We start from the raw sequence: 18,507 nt of genomic DNA on the forward strand, positions 1-18,507 counted from the left end.
CACAACGCACATCGCTACGTGTGGAGGCTGATCATCTAGCATCGCTCACAACGCACATCGCTACGTGTGGAGGCTGATCATCTAGCATCGCTCACAATGCTCATCGCTACGTGTGGAGGCTGATCATCTAGCATCGCTCATCGCTACGTGTGGAGGCTGATCATCTAGCATCGCTCACAATGCTCATCGCTACGTGTGGAGGCTGATCATCTAGCATCGCTCACAATGCTCATCGCTACGTGTGGAGGCTGATCATCTAGCATCGCTCACAATGCTCATCGCTACGTGTGGAGGCTGATCATCTAGCATCGCTCACAATGCTCATCGCTACGTGTGGAGGCTGATCATCTAGCATCGCTCACAATGCACATCGCTACGTGTGGAGGCTGATCATCTAGCATCCCTCACAATGCACATCGCTACGTGTGGAGGCTGATCATCTAGCATCGCTCACAATGCTCATCGCTACGTGTGGAGGCTGATCGTCTAGCATCGCTCACAACGCACATCGCTACGTGTGGAGGCTGATCATCTAGCATCGCTCACAATGCTCATCGCTACGTGTGGAGGCTGATCATCTAGCATCGCTCACAATGCTCATCGCTACGTGTGGAGGCTGATCATCTAGCATCGCTCACAATGCACATCGCTACATGTGGAGGCTGATCATCTTCCCACTTTTTAAGGATGCTAGAGGAGGCAGCGGCCTCCTCTAGCATCCTGAAAAACAGTCTGCTGTTAGGGGGTGGCCATTTTGTGATGGTCATTTTTCATTAACAAGCCTGACAGGAGGGGAGTCTGGACCGCAGACAAGAGACAAGTAGATCTGAGGTCCCGGCAGCTCCAGCAGCAGTGCAGTGAATGATAGCCCCGCAGACCCCCGGCCCCCACATTTAATCAGCGCCTCCCTGCGAGCACGGGGTCTGGGGGGGGGCTATTGTTAAGCCACTGACTTGTCCTCTATTGTATTCAACTGTAAGTCACTGTATTGGGCACTGCACATCCCTTGTGGTACCATATAATAATAATAATGGGCTAATGCACTGTGATAAGTACTCACCAATTGATCTCGAGACATATCATGGTGCAAAAATTAAGACAAGTGGAGTTTTAAAACCTTTCTGCCATCAGCCATTAGATAGGAGCTTGGATTGTAAATGTGCACTGTATGGACGGGGGTCTGGGCATAGCATTCCCTGTACTCTGACATCTGGGTGGGGCTTTTGCCTTAAAAGGCAGAAATATTTTAAAGATTCCGTTTATTGTAAATGTACAAACTGTGTGAATTATGCATGTGAAGAGCTATGGTGTGTCTCTGAAACGTGTAGGCATTATCTCAGCTGTGCTCCTGCTGCATATAGCACTTACCATGCTGTTACATTAAGGCGTTACTGAATGAGGATACATTTCTCTATGCCATGTAACACTGTCAGACATCAGAGGAAACCTAATGCTACTAAAACCAGTGTCATTCATAGTTTCATCTGTAATAATTGTATATTGTCTCTAACAGATACAACAAGTTACAAAGAACATGGCCACAGGACACTACTAATATGGTTGCATGGGATTTTACTACAAAACCATAATCCAATTAAATCTTTGTATGAAGATCTGGTAAGAACAGGACACCTGCAGCTCGCTGGTAAATATTCATATACAGTATATGCAGGGCAGCCGAAAGAAATGCTGGGCCCCGGTAAAAATGTTGAGGCGTAGCCTAAGTGTGGGCACCTACCGCACTTAGGCCACGCCCCCAAAATGTTTAAAGGAGGGTGAAAGAAAACTCTAAAAACTGTAATTTCAGCATCAGCACACACCAACAGCATGTGCTGTGCTGACAGCAGGCTCAGCATGACCACTCACGCTGTCAGCGAGACACTCATGCTGAGCCTGCTGTCAGCACAGCACATGCTATAAAAGTGTGTGCTGCTGTTGCTACCCGGGAGGGATGGAGGGGGAAGGGAGGGGTCGGACCAGGGCCCCTGTGGGGCCCCCCCAGCAAGCCTGGGCCCGGGTAATTTGTACCCGCTCCCCCCCTCTCTCGGCTGCCCTGAGTATATGCAGTACACATACTAATTAACACAGTGCGGTTAAGCTTTTACTCTTGCAATAGATGATTACACTACACTGCCCTCTTGTGGTGAGTATTTATTTTTCTGGTACTTGTTTCCTAGCACGGCGACAATCGCGGGCATCGTGTGCCTTAACTTTAAGGCACACGATGCCCGCGATTTCCCTATAGGCTTCAATGTTAAAATATTTTAACATTGAAGCCTATGCGCGTCCGACGCGATGCCCCCGATTTCTCCATAGGCTTCAATGTTAAAATATTTTAACATTGAAGCCTATGCGATGGACCCGATTTGTCCATAGGCTTAGATGTTAAAATATTTTAGCATTGAAAATGAGTGCATTTAACATAGGAAAAAATGGGAAATGGCCCAATATAGGCCATTTCTCATTGTGACCGCCACCCCCACGATTGACGCGAACCCGAAGCGTGGCGAGCGCAGCGGTGCGCGTCCTCCGACCTTTTCATTCCCCTACTATCCACGTCGGCGTGCAGTTGAGAATATAAAGTCTGGCGAGCGTAGCGAGCCACCGAGCCCGAAGCGTGGCGAGCGGACGCGGATACCTGTCAAGCCCACGAGGGGCGTCCCTCGCGGGCTTGACAGGTATCCGCGTCCCCTCGCGGGGCTCGCTGTGCTCGCCACGCTTCGGGCTCGGTGGCTCGCTACGCTCGCCACACTTTCGGCCATTTCTCATTGTGACAGCCACCCCCACGATTGACGCGAACCCGAAGCGTGTCGAGCACAGCGAGCCCGCGAGGGGCGGCGGTGCGCGTCCTCCGACCTTTTCATTCCCCTACTATCCACGTCGGCGTGGAGAATATAAAGTGTGGCGAGCGCAGCGAGCCACCGAGCCCGAAGCGTGGCGAGCGGACGCGGATACCTGTCAAGCCCACGAGGGGCGTCCCTCGCGGGCTTGACAGGTATCCGCGTCCGCTCGCCACGCTTCGGGCTCGGTGGCTCGCTACGCTCGCCACACTATATATTCTCAACTCCACGCCGACGTGGATAGTAGGGGAATAAAAAAGGTCGGAGGACGCGCACCGCCGCCCCTCGCGGGCTCGCTGCGCTCGACACGCTTCGGGTTCGCGTCAATCGTGGGGGTGGCGGCCACAATGGGGGGCCATTATTTTTCACACACATGCCGGGGCCATAGCCAATGAGAAATGGCCCATATTGGGCCATTTACCTTTTTTTTCTATGTTAAATGTACTCAGTTTCAATGTTAAAATAATTTAACATTGAAGCCTATGGAGAAATCGGGTACATCGCGTCGGTCGCGTCGTGTGCGTTTTGGTATGCACCCGACGCGACCGACGCGATTTTTTCCGATGGCCATGCTAGGAAACAAGTACCATTTTTCTAATCTAGAAGAAGGGCATCGGTACTCAGGAAAGTGACCATCAATTTTATTGATTTGTTGGGTATAATGAGACACTGAATTCTAACTATAATTTAAAAGGCTGGTTCAATTAATTCAGGGGCAGATTTATTAAGCTTGTTGAAGTGATAAAGTGTCTGGTTTTTAACACCGGCCAATCAGCTCCTACCTGTGAAGTTTCAGGCTTGGTTTGAAAAATGACAGATATGAGCTGATTGGCCGGTGATAAAAACCAGACACTTTATCACTTCACCAAGCTTAATAAATCTGCCCCAAAGTAACAAGACCTCTAATTGTAGAAATCTATTCAACTCATTCATATACAGTATGTATAATCAATAGTATGACCCGGGTACAGATAATTTTTTCACATAGCCCCCATACTTGTTTATGGGTACACCAAAGCATCTATCTCAGCACAGAAGAAGACAAAAGTCAAGCTCTTGATGCCAGGACATGACAGCTGCTGAGCTTCACCGTCAGTTGCAAATCACCTTCTAACCAAGGGCTTCTTCAATGGCCCAAATAGGTGGCAATCACTCAGTGACAGGTATGGGATGTTGGGAGGATGACCCAATACTTCCCAATGGTAGCACCATAAAAACTCACTTGTGCGGTTGCCTGAGTGAGGCCTTGAGTTACCATGCAACAATATGACACTTGTTTGCAGTAAGAAAAAACACACATTGCCCTTATTCAGACCTGATCGCAGTACAAATTTTTTCTCAAAATGGGCAACACCATGTGCACTGCAGGTGAGGCAGATGTAACATGTGCAGAGAGAGTTAGATTTGTGTGAGTTATTTTGCTTCTGTGCAGGGTAAATACTGGCTGCATAATTTTTACACTGCAATTTAGATTTCAGTTTCAACACTCCCCACCCAAATCTAACTCTCTCTGCACATGTTACATCTGCCCCACCTGCAGTGCACATGGTTTTGCCCATTTTGAGAACAAATTTGTACTGCGATCAGATCTGAATAAAGGCTATTGTTTCCCCTCACACTGAATTATACCAGTAACCAGATTTAAAAACCACTGTTCGCATAATTCAAAGATCTTGGTTACATATATTTGCAAATACATGGTAAGTCCCAAGCCGTCAGTTTCTGTACATAGCTCTGGTGTTGTTTGGGGTGTTGATACTGGTATCATTGAGTATGATGGGGGAAACAATGTGTTTTTTCTTACTTAAAATGATCCTTCCCTTCCTTCCATGCACCTGAGTGATATCACTAAACTGAATGAGAGTCTGCCAGTATATATACATGTTCGCAGCATCCCAGGTAATTTTTCAATGACGTGCCCTCTGGCCGCAGCTCAATATGTCACAATAGTGGTCCACACCCATCACCCTTGGTAAGGAAATCAACAAGAAGCATGCCCTTGTGGTCTCAAAACATGACTGCCGTGACCTTCTTTGCTGCTGGAGTTGTTTTGAATTTCTTTGAAGGTGGGGACGAGCAGGGCCATCTTTACAGCAGTGTGGACCCCTGGGCAAAGCAATACACTGGGGCCCTTACCCATTCTCCCCTCCCACGAATGGCAGGGGTGCTCTATCTTCCACTCAACATGTAGGACCTGGAGCAGTAACTTCTGCTAATTACTCCATTACTGCACAGGTGGTGGGAGGAAGAACACTAAATCTGCCCCTGAATTGCTTCATTCAATGCGGCTTAAACTGGCATCTGTGTTGGATGTGCTTGGCCAGCCGGAACACTGCTCATCTTGAAAGTCTGTCCTGCTGTTTTTCATGCATGTACAGATGTAGCCCGTGTCATCGTTGCAGGGGCTGGAGATTCTATAGGCAGCTCCCGCCAGTGGCAACGGAGCTCCCCATTGACGTCCGTCACCTCGACCCCCCATAACCATGCACGTCTCCCTGAAGCAGAGATGGGCAGGGTGTCGCTTCCCAGCCGCCGAGAGACTGGGACGCATGTGTGCGTGAGACGCACACGCGTCCCAGTCTGATGGAGTCCCTCTCGCCAGCGGGGATGGTCTGGCGAGAGCCGGACAATAATGAGAGGGGCTCTATCTGTATAGTAGCAAACTGCTTAAGTACATGAACATCTGCATAGCGACCGGGTCAGAATCATGGCCTATGTGTTATTACTAGGATGGGTACTTGTTTCCTAGCACGGCCACACCGATTTACATCGGGGTGGTCGTGTCGTAAAAATCGCGTCCATCGCATGCAATTTGGTCGCATGCGATGCGATGCGACCGACCCGATTTTTTTATTGAATCAAATGTGAATCGGGTCCCTGGGACGCGATTTTACATTGGATTAAATGTAAAATATTCCCTAGACCCCCAAATTTTACTACGTAAACCCCACCCCACGATAGACGCCAACCCGAAGCGTGGCGAGCGGCGGCGGTGCGCGTCCTACGACCTTTTCATTCCCCTACTATCCACGTCGGCGTGGAGTTGAGAATATATTATGTGGCGAGCGCAGCGAGCCACCGAGCCAGAAGCGTGGCGAGCGCAGCAAGCCCCGCTAGGGGACACGTATAACTTCACAGGTATACGCGTCCCCTCGCAGGGCTCGCCACACTATATATTCTCAACTCCACGCCGACGTGGATAGTAGGGGAATGAAAAGGTCGGAGGACGCGCACCGCCGCCGCTCGCCACGCTTCGGGTTGGCGTCTATCGTGGGGTGACGACGGGGCCATATATAATGTGAAATTGGTCATATTGGCCCATTTCACATTTTTCTCAATGTGAGATGGACTTAATCAAGTCCATCTCATCATTGTGCTCACGATTTCAATGTTAAAAAATATTTTAACATTGAAGCCTATGGCAAAATCGGGGGCATCGCGTCGGTCGCGTCGGGACCAATGTTAATGGTCCCGACCGACGCGATGCCCCCGATTTTTTCCCTTTGCCGGCAAAATGGACCTGATTTCAAAAGAAATCGGGTCCATCATTGGGAACGTGTACCTTAACTTAAAGGTACACGATCCCAACGATTGTGGCCGTGCTAGGAAACAAGTACCCTAGGATGTTATCTGAACTTGAAATTTTTCTCTCCGTGAAACAAATTATTCATTCTCCGAATCCAGGAGAAAATATATATATATTTTTTGCCTTTTCGTTTTCTGTTTGTTTTCTACCGTTCCATTATACTGAGAAATATATATTTTGAATCATGTGTACTATTGTTCTCTTGCAGGAGTGTTTCCTCTTTATTAGGAAAGAGTTAGCATGCATTAGTCATATTACGGCGTCAGCATGCATTAGCCTATACTTATCTGTTAGATGGGATTTCTCCATGACCGAATGTGATCTACAGTGTTTACTTGTATAGCATTTTATTCCTTGAATACTTGCATTGTAATTGCTTTATGTACATTACTGTAAAGTGTTTTCTTAATGGATAAAGGTGTAGTGTTATAGCAAGAACAATTTAGTAAGAGAGAAGTGTGTGACCTAATACTACACAAATGTTACAGAGAATGAAGGGTATTTTAAGAGAATATGGGAAACCCAATTATCTATGCCACGTGGGGGAAAAAGCTACACAATTAAATAGGATTTCCCTGGATGGTAAATCCGGGGATAACGCATGCTAACCCACTTCTTTTTTGTAAACTGCAGAATCAATGGGATTTTTCCATGCATTAAAACCACCAGTGATGTCTTTTCTCACTGACTGACAGGCTTGGGTATGGTATAACACTCCGACTGTCGGGATTCCAATGGTCGTTTCTCCGACATGGGAATCCCGACCATCAGGAGCCTGAGAGGGGGGCAAGTGAATTAAAGCCCCTTTTTTGGCTTGCCGTGCTCACCACCTATTCTATTCACACTATAGTTGGGATTCTGATGTCGGATAAATGATCATAGGATTGCTGAATGAGTGTTGAGTATCCCGCACCCCCAGGCTTCTCAGTTTAGACTATAAAAATTATATTGTGAGCACAAAACAAGTTCCCTATTGTCTATAGTGCAATATATTTATTATCTTCCTTTCTTCCACAGAAAACTTCAGATTACAGAGCAGTGATGGTATACAGCCCAAGAAATGCATCATTTCTTGATACAGGATAAAAGCACTTTTAACAACATTATGGTATAAGGTAACACCTGCACCAGCTTACCGGTGTCCTTTCAGCAACAATAAAGGCTTATAAATAAAATGCAATAATAATAATAAAGGCCTACGGCCCAATGTGTATATGTACAGTTTTATATATGCCAGGTCGCATACTGTTCACTTTAGAAATGTGTTTTTTGTTGTGTGCCATGTAGTTATTGTACTGTAGGTCCAAGTTTATCCCACTTCCACAGGGGAACTTCCAGTGAACATAATGGCCCTTATTCAGATCTGATTGCAGTACAAATTTGTTGGTGGGGCAGATGTAACATGTGCAGCGAGAGTTACATTTGTGTGGGGTGTGTTCAAACTGAAATCTGTAAAAATAATGCACCCAGTATTTACCCTGCACAGAAACAAGATAACTCACCCAAATCTAACTCTCTCTGCACGTTACATCTGCCCCACCTGCAGTGCACATGGTTTTGCCCATTTTCCAAACAAATTTGTTGTACAGTGGTGTAACTTAATCCCAGTTGCCTGTAGACAAAATACATGCGAGTCAAACTCTAGTGTCCTCTGCTGATTCAGCTATGTTTATGTACCCTGTACTTTTCCTCCATTGTACTCACTGTTTCCGGTTTTGCTTATCTGTTTATGTACTGTGTGATTGGCACTGCAGAGCCCTTGTGTAGCCATATACTGTAAATAAAGGAGAATAAAAATACAATGTCTAAAAGTATAACTTTAACAGAAGCATAAAAATGTCAATTACATAAGCATATTGCATAGCACTCCAATCTGGATTATACCACCTTCAACCTACTGGAAATGCTCTCCCCCCAAATGCAAGGATAAGCTCTCCCTACTCCTCCTCCTGGAGCTCTCCGTAGCCTTTCTCACTGTGTATCACCATCTTCTATTCTGCACACCTCAGACCAGTGGCCTCTCTGGCACTGCTGGTTAACCTACTACCCCATCAATCTCTGTCTCCTCCTCATATTTCACCTCCCTTTATACATCACTCCTGTGGACAAAGGGTTCTGTCGTTAGTCTTCTCTCTGTACACTTCCGCCCTAGGTAAAATCAGTCCCTTCCTTCTTGAAAGTCACCTATATGACTATGAAACTCAACTCTCCTGACCCTCTCCCCTTCCATCCTTTCTTGGGTGTTCAGTTGCCTCTCGGACATCTCCTTCTGGATATCCTCAAGCTCAACACTGCCAAATGCATGACATATATTTCCTCCATCCTGAGTCTCCTACCGTCATGATTTCTTCATCACTGTCAACACCACTTTCTCCCCTCTCCACTGTATCGGTCTTCTTTTGCTCACCTGCATTTAATCTCTTAACCAAACCTGTCGCTTCCAGCTCTGCAACTTTGCTTGCATCAGACCCGCTCTCTCCTAGAATGCCACCAAAACTAGTATCCACTCTCTGATCATTTCTCATCTTGACTACTGCAACCTTCTACTTACCGGCCACTCCAGCTTCCTTTCAACCTATTGTCAATGCAGCAGCTGCCCCCCACCCCTACCGTGAACTTGCTCCCCTTCCACTACAGTACCCTCTCTTTAAACTCACCAACCCCACTCCACCCAACACCTTGAACTTTCAGCCAACGACCGTTGCCTCTCCTGCAGCCTGGTTACTACACATCATTCCCATAAACAAAATTTCTCCCATTCAGTCCCATAAAGAACACTGAAACAATCTCTCTCATTCTATCAGACTTTCCCATTTCATACATTAAAAAGGATGCTGAATATCCAAATGGTCATAAAAATATATCCGTCGACCATATGTATCACTACGTAGCACAATCATCTCTACCATTGTATCTTACTGCCCTCAAGTACCCCTACACTGGCTTATTTTGCACATCACCTACAGTATACACCACCTCCCTGGCCTTACACCATTTTACTCCATTCACTTGTGGCCTCGACGTCTCTTTCAGCAGCTCTGAACCGATTTGTTGCTCCATGCTATTGGGTACAGAATCAGCCGATGCAGAAAACACTACTGCATACACAACTGTATTGTGGACTAGGAATTGTGGTATTTAATGTAGATTATAAGCTTGCAGCAGGGCCCTCCTACCTCCAAGTCTGTCTGTTGTTACCCAGTTTGTCTTATCACTGTCTACTATTGTAAAGCGCAACGGAATCTGCTGCGCTATATAAGAAACTGTAAATAAATAAAATGTACTGGTTACCGTCTGTATTGTACTGTTTTGCACACATTTTGCATCCATCTGCTACACGGATACCCGTATGATAAAATAGGGTTTTCCCTAAGGTCAGTGAACTATAAAGGACCTCTTAGATTGGATGAAGTGTATCTAAAAACAAAGAAACCGTGATATACATATAGAGACCAACATCAAGGTCATAATTGATTACTTAGAATGCTTGTTTAAAATCTCTACCAATACTATATGTTAATGCAGAAAGGTGTCTCTCATTGATTATATGTATTTCTTTAACTTGCTATGGAGTGTAAGAGTAATTCGCTCCTTTTGAAGTTTGGAGGGCAACCCAGTGTGGCCGACGTACTGTATCAGGTTTCCTATCACTGGTAGCTGTACACATACGAAGTTGCAAATCTCAGTTCTACTTTTGTGGGAGTTCTTCTGCGCCCAGCGTATTTTTCAGTAGAATGTGTGCCTTAGTCTTAATCTGATGCAATAAAAGCGCTGATTCATTTCATATGCAACTCTGTGTGCAAATGAGCCCGCATCTGTATACAAAGTGCTATGATGTAGCGACCATCACTTATTTTTATACCAAGTTCCATTGTGCTTAATATACATAATTGAAAACAGAATTACTACAAACTAAGGGCCTCATTGACACCTGATTGGTATTCTGCAAAGTTTCAGATGAATGCCTATAGACAGCTGCCGCGCAGACAGAAAGGAAACCCACCCTGTGTAAATTTGCAAGTAATTTCAAAATGGACTGCAAATAGTTATCTACCCGCAAATCATAATCTGCAACTGAGACAGGGTGGAAGTTGTCATCGCTGACATCACAACCCCTCCTTAAAAACACATAGGCACGCTTGTGTTTTTTTCTGACACTTAGAAAATAGCTTATTACCACCCCCAAACGCCGGTTTTCTGTCAGTCAACCTTTGCCGCTTTGGGTTTATGGTCCATATGCATTTTCTGTTGCTTTTCTCTTTCATGGTTTTCTTGCATGTGCAATTATTCAATAATCGCTGATTTGCGAATTCACTGATGCAGTGATCAACTCTGAATCAGGCCCTATGTACCAAGACAAACTAAAATAGGTGTCAGGAAATGCTGCATTTGCACGCAAGTTTTACCCATATGTTGGTCAATACTCTGTCTCAGGTCGGTTGCCGGAGCTACTGTGGGCTGACCTGATGTCCCAGTGGCACCTTATCGCTGTGGTTCGGCATGTAGTCCAGCGTGTGGCTGCATAGGTGCCGCCATGACACCCAGAGTCAGCTGATCCATGCACTCCATTCCCCAAAGCACAGCATGTGTCATCTGACTCAGGTACATTGGGGGGTTATTCTAGTCCATTCTTTCTGACAAAATCCTTCTTAGATGGACAAAACCATGTGCACTGCGGGTGGGGCAGATGTAACTTGTGCAGAGAGAATTAGATTTGGGTGGGGTTTTTCTTCAAAGTGAGATCTATATTGAAGTGTAAAATCATGCAGTCAGTATTTTCCCTGCACAGAAACAAAATAACTCACCCAAATTTCTCTCTGCACATGTTACATCTGCCCTTCTGCAGTGCACATGGTTTTGTCCATCTAAGAAGGATTTTGTCAGAAAGAATGAACTAGAATAAACCCCATTGTGACCTGTCTAAACCCTGCTGTCCAATCCTGGACCATTCTGCAGTCACAAGAAAGCTCACCAATCAGCTGCCACTGAGGAGGATAAAAGGAGTGAGTTTAGAACAGCTCAGCGCCTTAAACAATTGTATTCCACCTAAGAGAGATCCAAGAGGCTGATTTCTCAGCTTAAGATTACTTGAATCCAGCGTTGCCTTATCCTGTTGCTACTGCGGCCTATCCCTAGTTCACCTGCCTGATACTCTGCTAATACCACCTCCAGTTATCATCGGCTTCCAGACTACAGCACAGGATACCCTGAACCATAGGTTCCCAGACCGACCACTGAGCCATCAGTTCCCAGACCAAAAACTGTACCTGCACCACCGGTTCTTAGACGTCACCAGAATCATTGGTCTTTAACTGAAACCAGAGACTATCAAATGATGAGAGCACCGTAGTGTATAAAATACTTTACTAAATCTTTTAATGCATAAAATCCATAGCTTACATTTAATGCAGGCACATCTCCCCCAAAAAGGAAACATTTTGTCAAATCATTGGCACATATAAGTCACAATATGACTAGCTCTTCTAAAGTGCAAAATCACCCCTCTACTGAAAGCACCGCTGAATTATTGCACCACAGTGATTGGGGACAAATATGCTAAATGTGGGTAATTTTCGATTTTAGAGCACTCATGCTAGATATACTCTCTCTCACTGGGATATCTGCTCTGTGCTATAAGATTTCGAAAGACATATGAAAGGCCGCAATGCTCCCCACAGGAGTACTCATCAGGCACAATTCTCCTGTGATGAAACGCATCAGAATCTCGCTTGGTGAAGTCATCCTCGATTATCTCTAAGCACAGAGCATCTGACTTGAAAGAATGTTTCAGATGATAGACAGGCAAGTCACTATTGATGTGGCAAATGATGGGTCCAAAATACTGTCACAAGAGCTAGAGTATCATACAGCACAATTCCTAATGCGTTGTACTGTATATACTATTTTACTAGAATACTTTTTAGCATTTTAAATATAAATGTGGTAGGTACAGATGAAAGGAGATAATGGTGAGACCGGCATTTTACAGGCTGCAAAATCATCTCTCTCAGTTGAACATATCAAAAAACAGGGACAGCTTTCCAGGGACAGGTACAGATGTACTGTAGTTGGGCTCTAAGAGGGGAGGAGATAGAGAAAAGTTACTACTAAAAATGGGAACTGATCCGCTTTGCATCAATGTGTATATATATATATATATATATATATATATATATATATATATATATATATATATATATATATATATATATATAATATTATTTATATATACGTTGGTGCTGTTGCTTGGTATTATTGTGATACATATAGAGCCGAATTATACTCACCGATAATTCCTTTTTCTTCCTAGAGATCCCATGGCAGCCATAACATTGGGATGTATCCCTTTCCCCATAGATTAGACAGGAGTTTTTTCTCTAGGACCGCCCACCTTGGGTATAACAGCCTCCTCCTCCTTAGCCTCAGTGTCTTTTGAGTGTCTCCGTAGCCTGGAGAAAAAACACAATAATAACACGGGAGGGTAACAAGTGGCTGCCATGGGATCTCTAGGAAGAAAAAGGAATTATCGGTGAGTATAATTCGGCTCTTTCTTCTACGATCCCCATGGCAGCCATAACATTGGGACATACCCAAGTACACCACACGGGAGGGATAGCTGTATTATAATTACTTATGGCGATGTCAGTCCCGCTGACATAGCTCCTTGCAACACGTGGTTCCCAAAGTGGGCAGTAGATACGTTGAGTGCATAATGGTTAGAAAATGTATGGACTGACGACCAGGTAGCCGCTTTACAGATCTCTGTAACTGATGCCTTCGCCTTATTTCCCCATGATGTGGAGACTGCCCGAGTCGAGTGTGCCTGTACGATCGGAGGTGCCACCTTGTTCTCTTTCTTGTAGGCGAATAAGATCATTTCTCTTATCCACCTAGAGATCGTTTGCTTCACAGGTGCTCCTCCCTTCTTTATTCCTTCAGGAATTACAAATAAGTGTTTGGAGGTTCTAAATGTCTTGGTTCTTTCCAAGTATATGGCCCTCACCAGGTCCAAGTTATGCCACATTTCCTCCTCATCACTCTGAGGATTTGGGTAAAACTCGGGAAGGGTTATCTCCTGATTAAGGTGAAATCTAGAGATTACCTTAGGTAAGAACTGTGGGTGTGTCCTCAGCACCACCCTGTCTGGGAACACGATAAGATAGGGTTCCTCGATCCACAGCGCCTGTAGTTCACTCACTCTCCTTGCAGATGTGACTGCTACGAGAAAGACCACCTTCCAGTTAAGCAGTTTGAGTGGAATGTCCATGAGTGGTTCAAATGGATGCTTGGCTAATACTGTAAGAAGTAAGTTCAAGTCCCAAGGGGCTACTATCGACTTGATTGGGGGTCTTACTCTCTTCATGGCTCTGCTGAACCTCTTTACCACCTTTTCTTCCGCCAATGGTCTGTCTAGCAGAACGCTTAACGCTGATACCTGAGCTTTAATGGTGGCCGTTGCCAGCCCTAAGAGAAATCCATCAAAGAGGAACTGTAACACCTCTCCAGTGGAAATCTTACCATAGTCACCTGAGAACTGCCCCCATTCGATGAATTTCATCCATGTCCTGTAGTATGCTAGAGAAGAAACATCTTTTCTGGCTTTCAACATCATGTCTGTGACTTGTGAAGAGAGATTATGTTTCTTTAGTATTTGCCGCTCAATCTCCACGCCCTTAGACATAATGTCGCGGGTTCTGAGTGTAGTACTGGGCCTTGTGTCAGTAGGTCCGGTCTGTTGGGTAGTTCCCATGGTTTCTGCACTGATAACCTCATGGCGTTTGTGAACCAGCCCCTCCGTGGCCAGTATGGTAGGATTGCCACTAGATCTGCCTTGTCCTCTTGTATCTTCTTTATCACCTTGTTTATCAGGGGAAAAGGTGGGAATATGTACCCTAGTTTGAATTGCCATCTGATCGTGAGGGCATCCAATGTTGCTGCTTGGGCATGATAATATCTTGAGCAGAATGTCCTCACCTTCTTGTTGGCATAAGTAGCCATCAGGTCCACTTCCGGGAGTCCGAATCTCTGCACAATCTCCCTGAACACCTCTTCGTTCAGTTCCCATTCTCCCGGATCTAGTAGCTTTCGACTCAGGAAATCTGCTACTACGTTCCTCCTTCCTGGTATGTATATAGCCGAGATCGAGAGAAGGTATTTCTCCGCCCATATCATAATATCCTGTGATATTCTCATCAGTTTCCTGCTTCTGGTGCCTCCCTGATGATTTATATGTGAGACCACCGTGACGTTGTCCGACATTATTCTGACATGATTCCCCACTATGTAATTCTTCAGTAGCCTTACTGCTTCCCAGACTGCTTGAAGTTCTCTTACGTTCGAGGAATTCATAGTTTCTTCTAGGGACCATATTCCTTGCACTGATGCATTCTTCATATGTGCTCCCCAACCAGTCAGACTGGCATCTGTAGTTACTACCGCATATCTTGGACTCTCTAGACTGGACCTTCTTTTCTCCAGATCCCTTGTCCACCACAGTATGGATCTTCTTACTGATTCGTTCAGTGTGATAAGCTGATGGTCCCCGTACCCTCTTCGGATCAGAGGTAACAGGCACCCTTGTAGCCCTCTCATATTTGCCTGGGCCCAAGGTATAACCTTTATGCAGGACGTCATCATGCCCAGCAACTGTACGGCCATCAAGAAGGTCACTTTCTTCGAATACAGGACCTTTTCTATCATCTCCTGGATTCTTATACATCTCTCTGGTGATAGAGCAATGTTGAAATTCACAGTGTCTATCAGGACCCCCGGGAACTGAATAATCTGACTTGGTAGAAGGTGGCTCTTGGTTTCGTTTACTACCCAGCCGTGTCTCCTTAGTGTAGATAGTGTCAACTCTAGACCTTGTAGGACTTCTACTTCCGAATCCCCTACGATTAGCAGATCGTCCAGGTATGGCCAAATCAGGACTCCCTGCTTCCTTAGCTCTGCAATCAAGGTTACTAGAACCTTCGTGAAGACCCTCGGAGATGTTCTTAGCCCAAAGGGCAGGCAAGTAAACTGGAAATGCCTGTTTAACACTTCGAACCTGAGGAACCTTCTGTGGTATCTGTTTACTGGGATGTGATAGTAGGCGTCCATTAGGTCTATTGACGCTAGGAACGCTCCCTTCCTTATCCCAGTTAGAATGGATGACAGGCTCTCCATCCTGAATTTTATCTTTTTTATATTCAGGTTGAGATCCCTCAGATCCAGGATTGTCCTGTATTCTCCATTGGGTTTCTTCACTAGAAATAAGTTCGAGTAAAAGCCTCTCTTGTGTTGTAGCCTGGGAATTTCCTCTATGGCGTTTATTTCTAAGAGTTGCTCTATCTTTATTTTCAACTCTCTTCTTTCTTCCTTCAATATTGGTGTTCTGGATTTTAAAAACCGGTCTTGTCTCGGGTGACATGCAAACTCTATTGAATAGCCCCTCTGAATTATATTCAGGACCCATCTGTCCGCAATCGTCCTTTTCCAGACTTCTGGGAAATTCAATAGTCTTGCACCTATCTTGATGTTTAGTGGATAGTCATAGCCTTCCACCTCTGTCCGACTGAAATTTTCCTCGGTAAGACTGGCGAAAGGACTGACGGGAGAGATTAGGGTTCCCTCTTCTATAGTATGGCTTTCCAGGCCTGTAGCTTCTTGCGTCCTTAAAGGACGGTTTAGGTGTTCCCGGATAGGGAAACCTATTCCTTCTATCCTGTGGCAGCCGGACCGATTTTCCGCCAGACAGTTTCTGTATCATGGCGTCAAGTTTAGACCCAAATAAATAGTTTCCCTCGAAGGGTAATGCTGTTAGTTTGTTTTTGGAATTTGCGTCGGCACTCCATGGTTTTAGCCATAGTGCTCGTCTTGCAGTTATCCCGGCTGCCATGGATTTTGATGCAAATGCCACCGAGTCCAGTGACGCTTCACACAGGTAGTCAATAGATTTTTGCATAATCTCTAAACTGCGTAAGATATATGTTTTAGATATTTTATCTTCTACATCCGTATGTAGGTTTGCTGCCCAGAGTCTCAGAGCACGGGATACTGAGGCAATAGCGACTGATGACCTGAGTGCCCCTGAAGATGCCGTGTGTACCTTTCTTAAGGCAGTTTCCACTTTCTTATCCATGGAATCCTTGAAGGCCGCAGCGTCTTCCACCGGTATTGTAGACCTTGACGTGAGCTCCGCCACCGCCGCGTCTACCTTAGGGATCTTGCACCACGCCATGAATTCTTCATCCTTGTATGGATACATTTTATCCACTCTATTACTAAGGGTGAGTTTCTTGTCAACATTTACCCACTCCTTAGCAATTATTTCCCTCACTACCTTATTCACTGGGAAGGACCTCCCCTTCTTTGATCTATCCTCAAATAGCGGGTCCTTTCCCGTAGTGGTACCTGCAGCCTCTTGGTAGTTCATTGCCTTGTATATGTTCTTTAGAACGCTCTCCACTATATCCAGGTTAAAGGTTCTATCCTCCTCTATTTCTCCTGACTCATCAGTGGAATTTTTATCTGGTTCCTCCATGCCGGATGAACCCTCCTCTTGGCTCAGCCCGGCTTGAGACCTAGGCCCTTATTCTGGTTGGTGCGGTCGAGCCGCATATGCGGCTCCGACCGCACCAGACGAATCCCCGCCTACAAGACGGATCGGCACGGCCGTCCGTACACGGACGGCTGCCGATCCGCATGAAAATGGCGGGGCGTACGCCTCCACCATGTTGGGAGCTGCCCCCTGCATTCGATGGTCGATGACCATCGAAGGCAGGGCCGCACGCTCCCCCCGCTCACGCAAGCTTAGAGCACACGGACAATCGTCCGTGTGAAAGCTTGTATTGGGGCGGGCAGCTGACATCCGGCGATGTCAGCTTTCCGCCCCCATCACTGGCGTCATAGCCTCATTACCATGCATACGCCCCGCGTTTGCATGGGAACGCCCATGAAACGCGGGGCGTATACATAGGGAAATGAGGGCATGAAGCCCCTCACTCCCCTATACGCCCCCTTTGCGGCGTAGTAAATTTATGTGCGGCGAATTCGCCTGCACATGCGCAGATTGACCTCTGCGCATGTGCAGACGGAAAACATCGGCGGTACGGCCGCACGCGGGCCGTACCGCTCGAATCTGAATAAGGGCCCTAGACCTCTTAGCTGTCTGTGACTGGACGAATTCATGCTTCGACACAAAGTTTTGTTTCATCCAAGCCATCAGTTCTTTTAGTATCTCCGTATGATCTGATTTTTTTGGCACTTCTTTTATGGGCTCCTTATGTCTTGTCTCACATTCTTCACATAGTGACTTGTTTTGACACGCAGAGAACACCTTATCACATGACATGCAGTTAGATTCAATGTATTTCTTTTTAGACAACCTTTTCTTTGGCACAGGGATAACTTCTGTAGGCACACTATAAGAGACAATGAATACACTAAGTAGCTAGAAATAAAAGAAATCTAATGCCCCAAAAACACTAAGGGCTTACCTCATAGGGGCACTGTCCAGCTTAGGGGAAGCAGGCACTTCCATCTCAGCCATTGTTTCTGCAGTCCAGCGTGTGCACAGCACAGCGTTATCTGCTGCGTTTAAATATGGCGCCTTAACTCCTTCATTACTGCGCCAGCCGTTTTCAGGATAGCCGAGCGGAACAGACATTCCCCTCCGTGTTTCCGGGGGCAATGTTGTAGTGCGCACTGGAGCTGTTCTGGGCGGAAGTAGACGCCGCGCGTACTTCCGCCCTAGTGTGTCTATCCCCGCAGCGTGCAGTCACGGCTTACAGCTGGGACTGCCGCTTGCTCACCACGCTGTTTCCAACAGCGTCTTAGCCTGTATCACCTCAGCCCTGCTGCCGCCTGTACCACAGCGCCTGTAGGTTGTGTCCAGCTGGAAACGAACTTTATCCACAGCTCCTGCACCCAGACTGGTGTCTGACAGGTATTTGACTGGTCATAAAAACGGGTGTTGTGCATAGGGGTATAGATAAATCTGGTCCCCCTCGCAAGCTCTCCTTCCCACTGGTATAGGAGGTAGCCCTGTTAGAAAGTAAAATAACTGACTCCTACTCTGTCCTCTCTAACGGAGACAGG

The 18,507-nt window shown here is 46.0% G+C and overlaps 1 protein-coding gene across 1 annotated transcript in view; it reads left to right on the forward strand.

Annotated features, from left to right (window-relative positions):
* The window catches only part of ANKDD1B (ankyrin repeat and death domain containing 1B), a 95,121-nt gene extending 85,426 nt beyond the window's left edge, over nucleotides 1–9,695 (forward strand). The window contains exons 14-15 of the mRNA XM_083151610.1: nucleotides 1,514–1,645; nucleotides 7,444–9,695. Coding sequence (XP_083007736.1) covers nucleotides 1,514–1,645; nucleotides 7,444–7,502 — 191 coding nt within the window. The 3' untranslated portion in view covers nucleotides 7,503–9,695. The remainder of the gene's footprint in view (nucleotides 1–1,513; nucleotides 1,646–7,443) is intronic.
* The last annotated feature ends 8,812 nt before the right edge of the window (nucleotides 9,696–18,507 follow it).

The sequence above is a fragment of the Crinia signifera genome, chromosome 1, assembly GCF_055691185.1.
Source record: "Crinia signifera chromosome 1, ASM5569118v1, whole genome shotgun sequence".
NCBI lineage: Eukaryota > Metazoa > Chordata > Amphibia > Anura > Myobatrachidae > Crinia > Crinia signifera.